Source organism: Lepidochelys kempii, chromosome 20 (assembly GCF_965140285.1).
Source record: "Lepidochelys kempii isolate rLepKem1 chromosome 20, rLepKem1.hap1, whole genome shotgun sequence".
In the NCBI taxonomy this organism is placed as follows: Eukaryota; Metazoa; Chordata; order Testudines; family Cheloniidae; genus Lepidochelys; species Lepidochelys kempii.
In genome coordinates this window covers 3,853,220-3,867,440 of record NC_136399.1, presented here as the reverse complement: position 1 = coordinate 3,867,440, position 14,221 = coordinate 3,853,220, and the positions used below count along the sequence as shown (strand labels likewise).

General features: G+C 68.5%; 1 protein-coding gene across 4 annotated transcripts; it reads right to left on the bottom strand.

The window, feature by feature from the left end:
* Positions 1 to 413: 413 nt before the first annotated feature.
* MBD6 (methyl-CpG binding domain protein 6) lies at positions 414 to 14,139 on the bottom strand. Of its 4 annotated transcripts, none has more exons than XM_078849601.1 (13): positions 11,115 to 11,296; positions 8,849 to 8,990; positions 8,113 to 8,246; positions 7,915 to 8,017; positions 7,234 to 7,405; positions 5,406 to 6,779; positions 4,624 to 5,195; positions 4,149 to 4,347; positions 2,602 to 2,774; positions 1,780 to 2,352; positions 1,420 to 1,472; positions 1,248 to 1,323; positions 414 to 983 (listed from the first exon to the last, which is right to left on the bottom strand). In XM_078849601.1, exons 3-13 carry the CDS (start codon positions 8,217 to 8,219, stop codon positions 909 to 911), a joined length of 3,477 nt encoding a protein of 1,158 aa, XP_078705727.1. In that variant the 5' UTR covers positions 8,220 to 8,246; positions 8,849 to 8,990; positions 11,115 to 11,296; the 3' UTR covers positions 414 to 908. The 4 variants fall into 4 exon arrangements, with proteins under 4 accessions (XP_078705727.1, XP_078705728.1, XP_078705729.1 ...); XM_078849602.1 differs by having other exon boundaries at positions 8,113 to 8,243; XM_078849603.1 differs by lacking the exon at positions 11,115 to 11,296 and adding an exon at positions 14,120 to 14,139 and having other exon boundaries at positions 8,113 to 8,990.
* Between the last annotated feature and the right edge of the window lie 82 nt (positions 14,140 to 14,221).

The window sequence follows — 14,221 nt, the reverse complement described above, 5'->3', positions numbered from 1 at the left end:
CGTCTACAAAAGCAAGGCCCCTGTCGGTGAGGGGGGGCGGGGCCTGGCCCCCACCCCGCCGGGCCCTGCCCCCGCTTTGCATAATTCCCACCAGCAGCCTGGGAGCGCGAGCGCGTAGTGTGGGGGGGTGGGGCTGGCGGCGCGGCTGGGCCCCGCCAGCCGCCGGACCTGAGTGTTCTCGGAGGAGTTAAAAACAAGAAAATAAAACAAGGCCAGGGCCAGGGCCTGGCCCCCCGGTGCCCCATGGCTGAGCCGGCTTCACTGGGCGGGGCCAGGTGCCCCCGCAGGCTCTGCCCAGGCCCGGGGGCTCACTGCAGCCAGCTGGCCGCGCTTATTGCTTTGTACCATTGCCCCGGGGGGCTGCCCCCCAGCGAGGGGCACAGGGAGGTTTTTGGTGAGCGGGTGCGTTAAGCTAACCCCTGAGGCGTTCCTTGCCCTGCTGAGACACCCACAGGGCTGAGGTAGGGGAGGAGCCCTCCCCCCCAGCCTAGATACCGAGGGGGGGGCAGAACGGCAGCGGCTGGGGGCAGCACAGGCTAGTGCCCCCCCTTGACACCCTAGAGTCAGCACAGCCCCGGCTCCCTGGGATTTCACTGCATTGCAGAATGGCTTCAGAAGTGCTTTGGCAGGCCTCGGCCCGGCACCGCCTCCTGCTGGGCAGCACGCAGGAGACACGGCTTGTGCTTGGAGCGGGCCCCTGGCGCTGCCCCGGGGCCGCAGTCCCAGCTGGGAGGAGCCCGTGCTAGGAAACATGCTGTAAGTGCCCATTGCCAGCAACGGCACCTCCAGCCAGGCCCCCGGCGGGGGCTCGTTCCTGGCTGTGGCTGGCCGGGCCTCAGCTGCGCCCCCCTGCTCAGTTCGCTGGGGCGCGCTCAACTTCGCCTCCCCTGGGTACCTCTGGGCCAACGCTACGTCACCAGCTTCCGGCGGCGGTTCTTGGCGGGGCGGCCAGGCCGGGGGCGCCGCCCGGGGGCGCCGTCCTCCTGCGGGGGTGAGAAGGGAGGGTGCTGCTGGGCAAGGAATGGTGCCAGGGCACTGGGGAGAGGAGTCAGGACCCTGGGGCCTGCTCTGGGCTCGACCTCTCGCCAGCGGCTATGGAATGAGACTGATGGAAGGGCCCAGACACCCCTGTGGGGAACAGGAGAGAGATGGGGAGGCTCAGTCCCTGCCAGCTGGGGGGCACTAGGAACTGGGCTGAAAACCAATTGCTGCCAACAACCTACCCTCACCCCGCGGGTGGCACTTACGGTGGGGACGGAGCCTGGCTCGGTGGTAGGGCCCCTTGCTCGTGGCATCTCCAGGCGGGTGCTAGGCCGGGGGGCGCTGCAAAAAGAGAGCACGTCATGGGGGAGGGAATGGGGCAGATGGTACCTGCCCGGGGGCGGGGGCACAGGAATCCCTAGTCACACCCCCACTCACCTGACCTTCCTTCTCCGGCCCCGGCGGGATGGGCGCAGTCTCCCGGGGTTCCCCTGCAAAGACAAAGGACATGGCTGGGCCAGGCACCGTGCTGGCTCCCCGACCTCCCCCCAGTGAGTCTGGCTGGCACCTCCCACCTCTCTGGAGCCTGTGCCCAGGGCTTGGGTCTCCCACAGGGCGACTGCCCCGGCCCCTGCAGGCATGAGGAGGGGCGAGATCTGGCTCCAGTCCCTGCCTGAGCGTCAAGGCCTCTAGGCCCTCACCCTGACCCTGGTGACTCGCTTTGCAGCACCCCCTTCCGGGGCCCCTGGGCCAGGGCTCGGGCCCCTGCCCTGCCCAGAGGGGCCCCCCGTTCCGTACCTTTATCTCCTCTGCTTTGTTGAGGGCCAGTGGGCTGGCCGTGCCCGGCACCGGGATCTCACCATTGCACCTCCAGGCCGGGTGGGGTGGGTGCCCCGAGGGTGCTGCCTTCTCGCCCAGCTCACCCGCCTGCCCATTGAAGTGCCGCCCGCGGCCCCAGGCCCCGCGGCCCCGCCCGGCCCCACGGCGGGCGCTCTTGGTTCTGCGGGGGGCCGCACGGGGGGGGATGTTGCCGTTCAGCTCCTCTGCGCTGCGCCGGGCCCGTTTCAGGGGGGTCCTGGAGCAGGGGGGTCCTGCAGCGCCTGTGTCCAGCTGGCCCATAGGGGTGGCAAAGCCTAGTGCTCCCTGCTGGCCTGGCCCGGCCGGCTCCAGGGTGCTTGTGGCCGGGCAGTCCGTGGCCCTGGGCACTGACGGGGAGTCTAAGGCACTTGGCAGGGCAGCGGGTGCAGCGTCCGTGCAGAAGGGGGCAAAGGGGGCCGGCGGCTCGGGCTCTGGGACGCTGGGCGGGTTCGGAGAGGGGCCTTCGCTCAGTGCCGTCACTGGCTTCTCGGGGGCGCCAAACCCGGGGTTGAGCTGCCAGGGGAGGAGAGGGAAGAGCCGTGAGGGGGGCAGGGAAGGGGCAGCTGGCGGGCGTGATGGGGACCCTGCCCCTCCGCCTCCCCCTGAACCCCCCACTGCTGTGCAGGGCTTCAGCTACCGATCTGGCTAGCTGCATATGCAAATTAGATATTAAATTATTTGAATCAAATGTCCCACATGGAGCTGTCTAACCCCCCCGCACAGTCCCCCCAGCCTTCCCCAAGCCGCAGCCCCAACACTCACCTGCAGGAGGCAGGCCAGGGGACTAGAGCTGCCCAGCTGGCCAACGACGGGGGGCTGGCCCTGGAAGAGCTGGAAGCCCAGGGGCGGTGGCAGGGAAGGAGAGAGCAGCTGTGGCTGGCTCTGGAGCAGGGGGCTCCCGGCGGCCCCCAGGGGGCTCAGCACCGACAGGTCACCTGGGGGGGGGCGGGGGAGAGAGAGAGAGTCAGTGGGGGGCGGAGTCATAGATACCAAGGTCAGAAGGGACCATTACGATCATCTAGTCTGACCTGCACAAGGCAGGCCATGAAATCTCACCCATCCACTCCTGCGATAAACCTCTCACCTCTGTCTGAGCTACTGCAGTCCTCAAATTGTGGTTTAAAGATGTCAGGGTGCAGAGAATCCTCCAGCAAGTGACCCGTGCCCCATGCTGCAGAGGAAGGCGAAAACCCCCAGGGCCTCTTCCAATCTGCCCGGGAGGAAAATTCCTTCCCGACCCCAAATATGGCGATCAGCTGAACCCTGAGCATAGGGGCAAGATTCACCAGCCGGATACCCAGGAAAGAATTCTCTGTAGTAACTCACATCCCACCCCCTCTAACATCCCATCATGGCCATTGGGCCTATTTACCATGAATAGTTAAAGATCAATTAATTGCCAAAATCACATCCCATCATACCATCTCCTCCATAAACTTCCCGAGCTTAATCTTAAAGCCAGATAGGTCTTTTGCCTCCCCTTGGAAGGCTGTTCCAGAACTTCACTCCTCTGATGGTTAGAAACCTTCATCTAATTTCAAGTCTAAACTTCCCAATGGCCAGTTTATATCCATTTGTTCTTGTGTCCACATTGGTACTGAGCTTAAATAATTCCTCTCCCTCCCCGGTATTTAGCCCTCTGATAGATTTATAGAGAGCAATCGTATCTCCCCTCAACCTTCTTTTGGTTAGGCTGAACAAGCCAAGCTCCCCGAATCTCCTTTCATAAGGCAGGTTTTCCATTCCTCGGATCATCCTAGGAGCCCTTCTCTGTACCTGTTCCAGTTTGAATTCATCCTTCTTAAACGTGGGAGACCAGAACTGCTCACAATATTCCAGGTGAGGTCTCACCAGTGCCTTGTATAACGGTGCTAAAACCTGATCTCGACTGGAAATACCTCGCCTGATGCATCCCAAGGCTGCATTCGCGTCTTTCATGGCCATGTCACATTGGCGGCTCGTAGTCATCCTGTGATCAACCAATACTCCGAGGTCCTTCTCCTCCTCCGTTACTTCTAATTGATGCCTCCCCAGCTTATGACTAAAATTCTTGTTATTAATCCCTAAATGCCTGACCTTGCACTTCTCACTATTAAATTTCATCCTATTACTATTACTTCAGTTTACAAGGTCATCCAGATCCTCCTGTAGGATCTCCCAGTCCTGCTCTGAATTGGCAATGCCTCCCAGCTTCGTGTCATCCGCACACTTTATTACCACAGGTTGGGCCCTGCTCCCATGGCTCGGCCTGCTGCACCTCAGGGACCGCCCAGTTACCCCCGCCCCCCAGCAAACGGGGCACCACTCACCCAGCAGCGCAGCACTCAGCAGCGGGCAGACCAGTGGGGGCAGCAGTGGGTGGAGCCTCCCGGAGGAGCTGGGGGGCACCGGGGCGCTGCCGAAGGCGCCAGGGGGCTCAGGGGCCCTGCCCTCGGCGCCGGGAGCCTCAGTAGTCGTGGGCATCGTGCCGGTCGAGGTAGGTGCCATGGGCGAGCCAGCGACACCAGGCTGGGGGCGCAGAACGTAGCATCAGGTCGGAGAGAGCAGGGCTGGGGAGACGCCCGCCCTCCCCGCCCCAGCCCCAAAGACAGAGCAGGGCTGAGGTGATGCCCTAATCCCCCCGCTCATCCCCACCCCCAAGAAGTGCCCCCTGCTGGATGGCCACAGAGGAGCTGAGTGCTTTGCTTGGGGCATGCCCAGAGAGCCCCCCCGGCACTGAGACATGCCACCCACCCAGTTGTGAGGAGAGCCGGGTGCCCACCCACCCCTGGGGCCCGGCCTTACCTGGGCGTCGGGGGCTGCCAGGCCGGCTGCCAGCAGAGCCGAGTTTAAAGCGAGGACGGCGGGCGAGGTGGGCAGCGCCGGGAAGAGCAGGGGCTGCAGGGGCCCATCCGGGAGGTCCCCCTGGCAGGGCGGGTCGGGCAGGGGCAGCAGGGCCGGGAGGAGGCCGCCAGGCTGCTGGAGCAGGTCCAGGCCGGGCAGGCCGAGGCCCAGCAGGGGTGACTGAGGCTGGCTCTGCAGCAGCGAGGCCATGAGCAGGGTCTGCAGTCCCTGCCCCTCCGGCTCGCCCGGCAGGCCCAGGGCGGGCAGCGGCGCCTCCCCCTGCCCCGGGCAGCCCAGCAGCTGCGGCTGGCTCAGGGCCAGGGAGAAGGGCAAGGAGCCGAGGAAGCCGCCCTGGAGGAGGCCAGGGGGCAGGGAGCCTCCGAAGGGCAGCACCTGCTCCTGGCCCAGGAAGGGGAAGGGCTCGGGGCCTGTGGGCAGCGGGACCCGCGGGACCCCCAGGTTGCCCTCCCCGGCACCGCTGCTAGGGCCGCAGCCCGAGGCTGCTTTGGTGGCGGCTGGCGAGACGGTGGCACCTGCAAGGGAGAAGGGCTCGGTCAGAGGGGACTGGTGGGTGCTGCCCCCCAGCACGTGCTGCAGCTCTCCCGCCCCCCCCGCGAGGCTCTGGCATCTTCAGCCAAAGCCCTGCCTGGGTCCCCACGAGCCAGCCCCACCTCTTGCCCGGCTCTCACCACCCCCCCAGCCTGGCTAGCAGCCAGGGCCCCGTCCCCCCCGTTGGTCCCTACCTGTGGCGGTGCTGGGGGCGGGCGCTTTCGGCTGGGGGGCGCTCCCTGAGGCCAGGTCGGAGGAGGTGGAGGCCAGCTGGCTGAGGAGGCTGAGGAGTTGACTGTTGAAGTCCTGGAAGGAGGGCAGGAGGCCGGGGGGGCTGTCGCCCAGGGGCAGCGGGGGCAGGCCAGGGGGCTGGGTGCCCAGCAGGTTCAGCAGGGATGACAGCGGCTGGCTGGGGGCGAGGGGGGCCAGGGGGCTGCCCTTGGCCTCCCCGGGCGGTGGGGCAGCCCCCGGGGGCGGCCGGGGGGGCTGCTCTCTGGGCCGGGCCCGGTGTGGGGGGGCCTCCTCCGGCCCGGCTGGGCCCTGCTGGGAGTCCTTCAGCAGCCGCAGCACGGTGGGCGTACGGCGCTGGTGCCGGGGCTTGGGCAGCGCCCGCCCGCCCACCACGGAGAGCAGCACGTTGGAGCCCAGCAGGTGCCCGGGTAAAGTGCTAGAGGGGGGCTCGTCGGCGTGCCGCTGGCTGGCCAGCTGGGCCTTGGCGGCCGCGCTCAGCAGGCTGCTGGCGGGGAAGGAGGGGGCACCCGGCTGCTGAAGCAGCTGGCTCAGGGGCAGGCCCAGGAAGCCAGACGGCCCCTTGCCCTCGGGCACGGCGCCTAAGGGCACTGGCAGGTTATTGCTGCTTTGGTTGGCTAAGGCATTGCTGGGGGGCGCCTCGTCCTTGCAGGGCTGGGGGGCCCCTGCAGGGGGCCTGGGGCCCAGCGGGGGCCCCCCGGGCTCCGAGGAGGCGGAGGAGGGGCGGGAGCACTGCGGGGACAGCTCGGCGCTGCCCCCTGGCGACGAGACGGAGGAGAGCGCAGTGGAGGCAGCCAGCCTGCCGAGGGAGGCCCCTGCTGGCATGGGGCAAGCGCGGCTGCTCCAGGTGGGGGCCCCCTCGGGGGGCGGCGTGGCGGGGAGCGGAGGCTTCCCCAGGGGGCTGGGGACAGCAGGTGGCATCATCTCGTCTGGTGGGGGGAAGGGGAGGCCGGCGGGGGAACCCAGGGGGAAGGGCCGGGGGACCGCGTCCAGGGGCTCCAGGCCAAAGCTCTGCAGGGGGAAGGCCGGGCGCGCCGGGTAAGCGCCGTTGATGGAGCTGACGCAGGGCGTCCTGCCCGGGAAGACGTCCCCGAAGAGGGCGCTGTGGTGACGTGGGAAGGACGAGGCCTGGCTGGGCCGGGTGCTGGTGGGCCGGTCTCCAGGGCAGGCCAGGCAGGGCTCCGTTCGCGCCTCTGGGGCCTTCTCCATGGGCTGGGGCTTGCCGGGACCCTTGCCCTCCGGGCCGGGCACTCTGCCGAAGGGCGCTGGCGGATGGCAGCTGGCGATGCTTGAGTGGTACGTCTGGCTCTGCCCGACCCCTGCAACAAACCGCAGGGGGGGCTCAGCGCCCGGGCAGGCCAGGCTGGGCCCACGCACCCCTCACCCCACAGCTGCCCGGGGTGCTCGCGGGACAGGACTGAGGCTGGGGCCGCCCCAGGTCCTCCCTCCCCTCAGCCAGGATGACGAGAGCCAGCGCAGGGTGGGGGCAGGGTCTGCAGGATTTGGGGGTGGGGAGCGTGGGGCTCAGGTTCTGGGAGGGGCCGGGACAGGTTCTACTGGCAGGATCCAGGGCAGGGGCAGGTGTTGGATCGGGGAGGCAGATCAAGTCCCGGGGGAGGGTGGGACTGGCAGGGGTGGAGCCATGAGGGGCAGGGGGAGGATGTGCTGGGTGGGGGCCTGGGGGAGCCCAGATGGGCCCTGGGAGAGCTGGAGGGAAGGACGGGCCACGAGGGGGGGGGGGGGGGAGGATGGGCCCCGGGGGCCGCCTGTTACCTGGGCCCAGGCACGGCAGGCCCAGGGGCGCGGTGCTCTCCATGCTGCGGTACAGGGTGGCCATGGCGACGGTTTTCCGGCGATGGTTGCACAGCTTGGTCATGTCCTGGTCGCCCTGGGCCCCGGCCCCCCCCCGCGGCACCACCACAGCCCCCGGGTTGAAGTTGAAAACCTGACGGGGGGGGGAGAAAAGGACGTCACAGTCGCATCCTGGGGACTGAGGGGCACCGGCTGAGCTGGGGGGGAGGGGGAGCCCCGGGCCGGGCTAGTAGGGGGCTGCGGGTCGGGAGTGAGGGGCACCGGCAGAGCTGGGGGGGCGGGGGGCTCTTCCGCAGCGCCTGCCTATTCTGACCCTCACTCCTGACCCACAGCAGCTGTCAAGGTGGACAAGGAATCTGAGCCCAGGGCAGTGTGTCCTGGCAGTGCCCCCCCAGACTCCTTCGCATGGGGCGAATCCCCCACGACTGGAGTCGGGTCCCTCCAGGCTGCAGCCCCCAGCCACTGGGAAGCAGGAGGGTGAGACCCCAAGGGGCATCATATCCCCAGGCCGCCTGAGCCCCAGGCCCCCCTGCCCGGGCTTCCAGCCCCCTTGTCTCCAGCCCACCCTGGTCCCGACCCCAACCCATATGGGCCCCCACCATCCTTGCCCCCAGCCTGCCCAGCCCCTGGCCTCCCCGGTACCTTGTGCACGTTGAGCGGACACTCCAGGCCACACTTGCAGGTGCCGTCTGTCAGGAGGTAGGCGCGGGTCTGCTCCAGCGAGGTGAGATTCGTGCCACTAGGACTGAGAGAGGACGGGGGGAGGGGGTCAGGGCCGGCTGGGGAGCCCCGCCCGGGGGGGGGGAAGCTGGGGGGCCAACACTGAGGGGGAAGCCCTACCTGATATACTGCACGGTGCCCTCCTCCACCTTCCGCTGCCATCCCACGGGCACAGCCACCGGGCACCCACCTGGATCTCCACCAGCGGGCTCATCACCACCATTCATTGTGCCCCGGCCTCGCTCGGATACCTACTGAGGCGCTGGGTTAGCGGGGGACAGACAGAGACAGACAGCACCCGCCAAGCAGCAAGGGGATGGGTGTCATGGGATGGAGTGGGGGTCTAGGGTGGGAGGAGTTATGGGGTCCAGTGGGAGGGGCTAAGTAGGAGGAGTTATGGTGTGGGGCAGGGCTGGATCCAGCTGCCCAAAGACTCCTGGGAGCAGGAACCAGACAGTCTGAGCAAGCAAAGGGGCCGCCCAGCTCCCCTCAGGGAACAGCCAGGGAGTTGCTCCCAGGGACGCCTAGGGGGCTGCGGGTTGGGAGCGAGGGGCACCGGCAGAACTGGGGGGAGCCCAGGGCTGGGAATCAGGAGTGAGGGGCACCGGCAGAGCTGAGGGGAGCCCAGGGCTGAACTAGCAGGGGCTGCGGGTTGGGAGTGAGGGGCGTCAGAAGCCTGCATGTTCTCAGCCCCACGCTGCCCCAGACCCTGGCATCCTGTAATCCTCCCCCCGTTAATCCCCGGCCGCGCCTGACCTACTAACCGCTGCCGGGGCCCTGCGGTGAGAAGGCAAACAGCTGCCGGGTCCCTTAATCCCTGCCGGGCCCTGGCATGGGGGCCGAGCCCGGCTCCTACCTGCTCATGGCTGCGAACATGCTGGCGTTAAGTGCGCACACGCTGCCCTCCTGCACTCATGGCCGGGCACCCTCACCCGGGAAGCGCCGGCGACTCCGTCCGCCACAGCTGCGAGCTCGCCGCAGCCGATGCTAGCCCACGCCTGGAAGAGAGGAAGGAGGGTCCCACCTCAGTGCCGGCCTCAGCGGGGTGAACAGCCCCCATGGCCCACTGGGCAGGGCCTAGGGCGCCCGGCACAGAGACCTGGCTCCTCTCTGCTGGGCTCTGAGCTCAGGCCCGTGCCCGGCAGGCTCGGCTCCTGGGCACAGGGCAGCGCTGAGCCCCGGGTGCAGGGACCCTCACTGCTACTCCCGAGCTATAGATGGGGACACAGAAGGGAGAAGGGGTTAGTTGGAAGGCACACAGTGAGTCAGAGCTGCGGAGAGAACCCAGAAGTCCTGGCTCCAGCCCCCTGCTCTAACCACTAGACCCCCAATCCCGGAGCTAGGGCTAGACCCAGGATCCTGGCTCCAGTCCCTCTCCTCCAGCCTGACAACCCCAGTGTGAGCTAAAGAGGCGTCCAGGTCAACGCAGGGGCCATGTCTCCTCCCGCAATGGGAAGGCGTCACTTGAGTGGCCTCAGGGAGCCACCCTGGTGCTGCAGGATCCAAGCATGAGCCGCGGCACCCCCAGTGCGCGAAGACTGGGGCTCCCCGGCAAGCCCAGCACCTGCCTCCCAGGGGCTAGAGCTCAGCAGGGTTTCTGCTGGGAAATGCACCAGAAGCCACCAAACCCAGCTCCCACCGCGAGCTGGTCAGGTCCATCCGAGCTGCCAGAGGCCGGGCAGCAGCAGGAGAGGCAGGGTTTACCCCAGGTTCCCAGGGCTGTGATGGGGCCGGATTCTCTCGCTAGCTCTGGGGCTGAAAAATGAGAACCGAGAGGCTGGGAGACAGCGAGCTCAGAGGTGGGAAGCCAGGACACGCATGCGGCCTGCGGCACTCCCTGCCCAAATGCCGAGGCGAGGGGCCTGGGATGGGAGGACGGTTCCGCCTTTGGGATTCAGCACGGCCTGACAGACATGGCATGTGCCCAACCGGACAATGCCCCAGAGATGATGCCCCCCACGCTGAGGGATGCTGCCAGGATCTGGGCCCTGGAAGCCCAGATTTCTGATGCTGATCCACAGGATAAAAACACAGGGAGACTCAATTAACAGTATTTCTGGCCCCATGCCCCCCGGGGTTATTGGGGAGTGTTAAAACAGCTGCCACATCCCACCCCAGAGGTGGCTGCATTTCAGTGTCAGGCCCAGGGACTCCTATCTGGGACAGCTGGGGAGAAGGGCTCAGGGAAACAGCTGGCTGCGGGGGTCCCAGGAGTCCTGCAGGGACAGCGTCGATTAGCGCCCAACAAGGCCCAGGGAAGGGCACTACACATGAACAGCGCCTCTGTACCCGGGCGTGGGAGAAAACGGGGCTCAAGCTGCTCCCTGAACCAACTGCGGGTCGCGCCTCCCGCAGGCCAGGAGCACCGGGGTCCCAGCCCAGCAGCCGTTAGCTCCAGGGGCAGGACCCCAGCTCAGACCAGGGGCGTGGGGGTGGGTGGGGGCAGCAGAGGGTGCTGGCAGCTGCGCCTAGGCCCGGAGCTCTGGAGAGAGTCGCCCGCCCAGCCGGACCAATGCCCCAGGCCCCCAGCCCCGGGGGGAGCTCGATCGCCCGCGCCAGGCGCTGTACGCGCGCAGAGGAGACCCCGTCCCCATTCCTCCGTGGGGCTGCTGTGCCCCTGGCGGCGGGGCCCTCTGCCCATGCCACAGGCGGACGGGCGCAAGCCGGGACCCAGCCCGCGCCAGGGGTCTCGCTTCCCGGCAGCCTGCCTCGAACCCGGGACCCTCCTCCCCACCCCCCGGGCCGCGACCGTCCCGCGCCAGCCCGGCCCCCCGCCCCGCCCCGCCCCGCCCCGCCCCGCCCCCGGGGAGCCGCGGCCCCCCAGCTCCGGGGCACACAGGGGCGTGGCGGGGGGGGCCGGGCTGGTCCCGCCCCGTGTCCCTGCAGCGCCGGGCACCGAGGGGCCAGCCCGGGCCCGGCCGCCCCCCCCGAGCAGGCCCCCCCCGAGCGGGCCCGGCCCGGCCCGCTGCCCCCTGCACCCCCCCGGCCCGGGGCCCCCCCCCGGCTCGGGGCCCTGCAGGGGGGCGGCCCCGGGCTCCCCCCGCCCCGCCCCGTGCAGGGGGGCGGCCCCCCGGGGGGGAGCGGCCGGCCCCAGCGGCGGGGGGGGCGGCCCCGGGCCCTACCTCGGCTCATGGCGGGGCGGGGGGGTCTCGCGGCGGCCCCTCGCGCCCTCCCCCCTCCGGAGCGGAGCCAGTGCCAGGAAGAGGAGGGGGCAGAGCAGGGAGCTTCCTCCCGGGCATGCGCAGTGGGGGCCAGGGGCAGCCCTGGGGATTCCGTTCCCAGCGTGCCCCGCGCCCCAGGGCGGAGGGGTTGCTATCCCAGCATGCACCGGGCTCCGGGGAAAACCCGGGCTGGGCTCCTCGGGCCGGGTCCCCACCCCCCCCGCCGGCTGTTCCAAGGCCCCGGGCGGGGGGGACTTCGCTGGGGCACCCCCCAGACACTGGGGTGGGAAGCCTGGGGGGCACTGCTGGGGCACCCCCCACATACTGGGGGACACTGCTGGGGCAGCCCCCCAGACACTGGGGTGGGGGGACACCGCTGGGGCACCCCCAGATCCTGGGGTGGGAGCCTGGGGGGGCACCGCTGGGGCAGCCCCCCCCAGATGGCAGGGGCACCAATGGGGTTCTGCAATCTGTGGCGCCTGGGGTAGGGCCCTGGCTCCTCAGCTGTGGCCTGGGGGGGGCTGGCACACTGGGGTTGGGTTTCTCGGGGGGACGAACCCTCCCAGCTCTAACTCACGGGGGTTCGGGGGAACTTCCTCTGTGGGCAGTTCCTGGGGCGGCAGGTTGGGCCCTGGTGCGGCCATCGGTGTAACAGGTGGGCCAGGGCCACCTGCCTGGGGAGGCGGCTGAGCCAAGCACTGGGGCGGGTGACTGGGGAGCTGTCCCAGTGCTGCCCCCCACCCCCCATGTCTGGGGGGCTGGCTGAGGGGACATGGGAGCCCAGCAGCCCCACCACCCTGATATCCAACTGTTCAAGGTCTGACGCTGTCCCACCAACCTCCTGCCCTCAGTGCTGGGGTACAGGCCGGGGGACCCTGGCGTGTGGAGAGGGGTGCTGGGGCAGAGTGGGGTGCTCCTCTCGGAGGGAGCTGAGCCCCACGGTCATGGGAGTGAAAGGGGAAGCCAAGGCCCTGCCCATAGGTGGCCACTAGAGACTCCAGAGACAGGGCATGTGACCCCATGCCCAGGCTGCCTCCCTCACGCCCTTGGGGTTCATGTGGAACCTCTCCTTCCTAGGGGGGTTTGGGGGCTCAGCCCTCTGAGCTCTACTGGGATGTGCTCAGACTGTCCCCAGCACCTCCCCCTGGGGCTCCTCTGGCATGGGGGGATCCCAGGGAGGCCTTAGCCCTGGGGGGCTCCCTGACATAGGCCAGGAATGTTCCTGCAGGAGCCCTTGCCCCAGGGCTCCCTGAGGCCCTATGGGTTTGGGGGTCCTAGCCCTGGGGGGGGGTCTCTGGCCTGGAGGATCCTTGTCTGCCCCTCCCCAGGGGCTGCAGGCCCTTGTCTTGGGGGATCTTTGGCGTGGTGTGACGAAGTTGGAATGTTCTTAATGTTCTCTCTGAACACTGTGTGGGTGCCTCAGTTTCCCCAGGCATTTCTTAAGTATCTAGGTGGGGGGCTAATGGGGTGTGATTGTGGCGGCGCCCTAGGGGACCAGTGTGATGGCGTCTGCACAGAGGATGGCTGACACCCTGTCTCCTGGGGACTGATGGCCTGGGCCCTTCCCCTGCAAGGTGCCAACTGAAGGGGTTGGGGAACAAAGAGATCAGGTGGCCTCCTGGCCCGGGAAAGGGACAAAGGCCGGAGAAGGGGCTGGAGAGTTTCAGTTTGGAGCTGGCTGGGGAAATGGGGGGAGGCCCAGATGGGGCTCTGGCCTCCCTGCCCCCCAAGATGGACCTGACTGAGGGGTCCTGGTCTTTGTACCTACAAGCTCCGTTTTAGACCATGTTCCTGTCGTCTAATAAACCTTCTGTTTTCCTGGCTGGCTGAGAGTCCCGTCTGACTGCGGAGTTGGGGGGCAGGACCCTCTGGGCCCCCCAGGACCCTGCTTGGGCGGACCGGCTGTGGGAAGCGCAGGGAGGGGCAGAGGATGCTGAAGGCTCCAGGGTCAGACCCAGGAAGGTGGAAGCCGTGTGAGCTTCTTGCCCTGGGGACAGGCTGCTCAGAGAGGAGGGTCCCCCAGAGTCCTGCCTGGCTTCGTAGGGAGCTGTCCCAGAGCATCGCCCGGGGACCCTGTGACAGGGGGGAGCCTCAGTGGGGTTCTCTGGTCTGGGGGGGAGGTACCCGGGGGGATCCCTGCTCTGGGGTAGGCCCTGGGATGGGGGGGGCTGGCCAAGGAAGGTGGTGTTGCCCCAGGGGGGACCCTGGGATAGTGGGGGCCTGGACCCAGGAGGGGGCATTACCCTAGGAGGTCCTTGGGATGGGCGGCTCTTTAGGGGAGGAGCTGGCCCCTGGTGGGGGCAAGCTGGCCCCAAGGAGAGCTGGCCCAGGAGAGCATTACCCTAGGGGGTCCCTGGGATGGGAGGGTTTGGGGGGGTGTTACCCTAGGGAGTCCCTGGGATGGGGAGGTCCTGGGGGGGCTGGCCCTGAGATGGGGGGTTCTTGGGGGGGCCTGGCCCCGGGAGGGGGGGTGTTGCCGGGTCCCTGGGATGGGAGGGTCGTGGGGGGGGCTGGCCCTGAGATGGGGGGCTCTTGGGGGGGGCCTGGCCCCGGGAGGGGGGGTGTTGCCCTAGGGGGTCCCTGGGATGGGGAGGTCCTGGGGGGGGCCTGGCCCCGGGAGGGGGGGGTGTTGCCGGGTCCCTGGAATGGGAGGGTCGTGGGGGGGGCTGGCCCTGAGATGGGGGGCTCTTGGGGGGCTGGCCCTGGGAGTTGGGTGTTACCCTAGGGCGTCCCTGGGACGGGAGGGTTTGGGGGGGTGTTACCCTAGGGGGTCCCTGGGATGGGAGGGGCTGTTTGGGAGAGGGGTTGGTCCTGGGGTCCCGGGGCCGGGCCCCCGCCGCCTCCCCTGGGTCTGGCCCTTTAAGTGGCTGGCGGGTGTGGCGTGACGTCACGCCGGCTCTCGGAGCAGCTCGCCGCGCGCCCGGGCCCCCGTTGCCAGACGTTGCATCACCCGCCGCGTGACTCACCCTTTAAGACTCGTGACCCAGCGGCAGCCACTTCCGGGTGCGACGCGGCGGGCGCTCGCGGTGTCACCGCCAGGGGGCGGGGCCCGCCAGGCCGATTGGCCG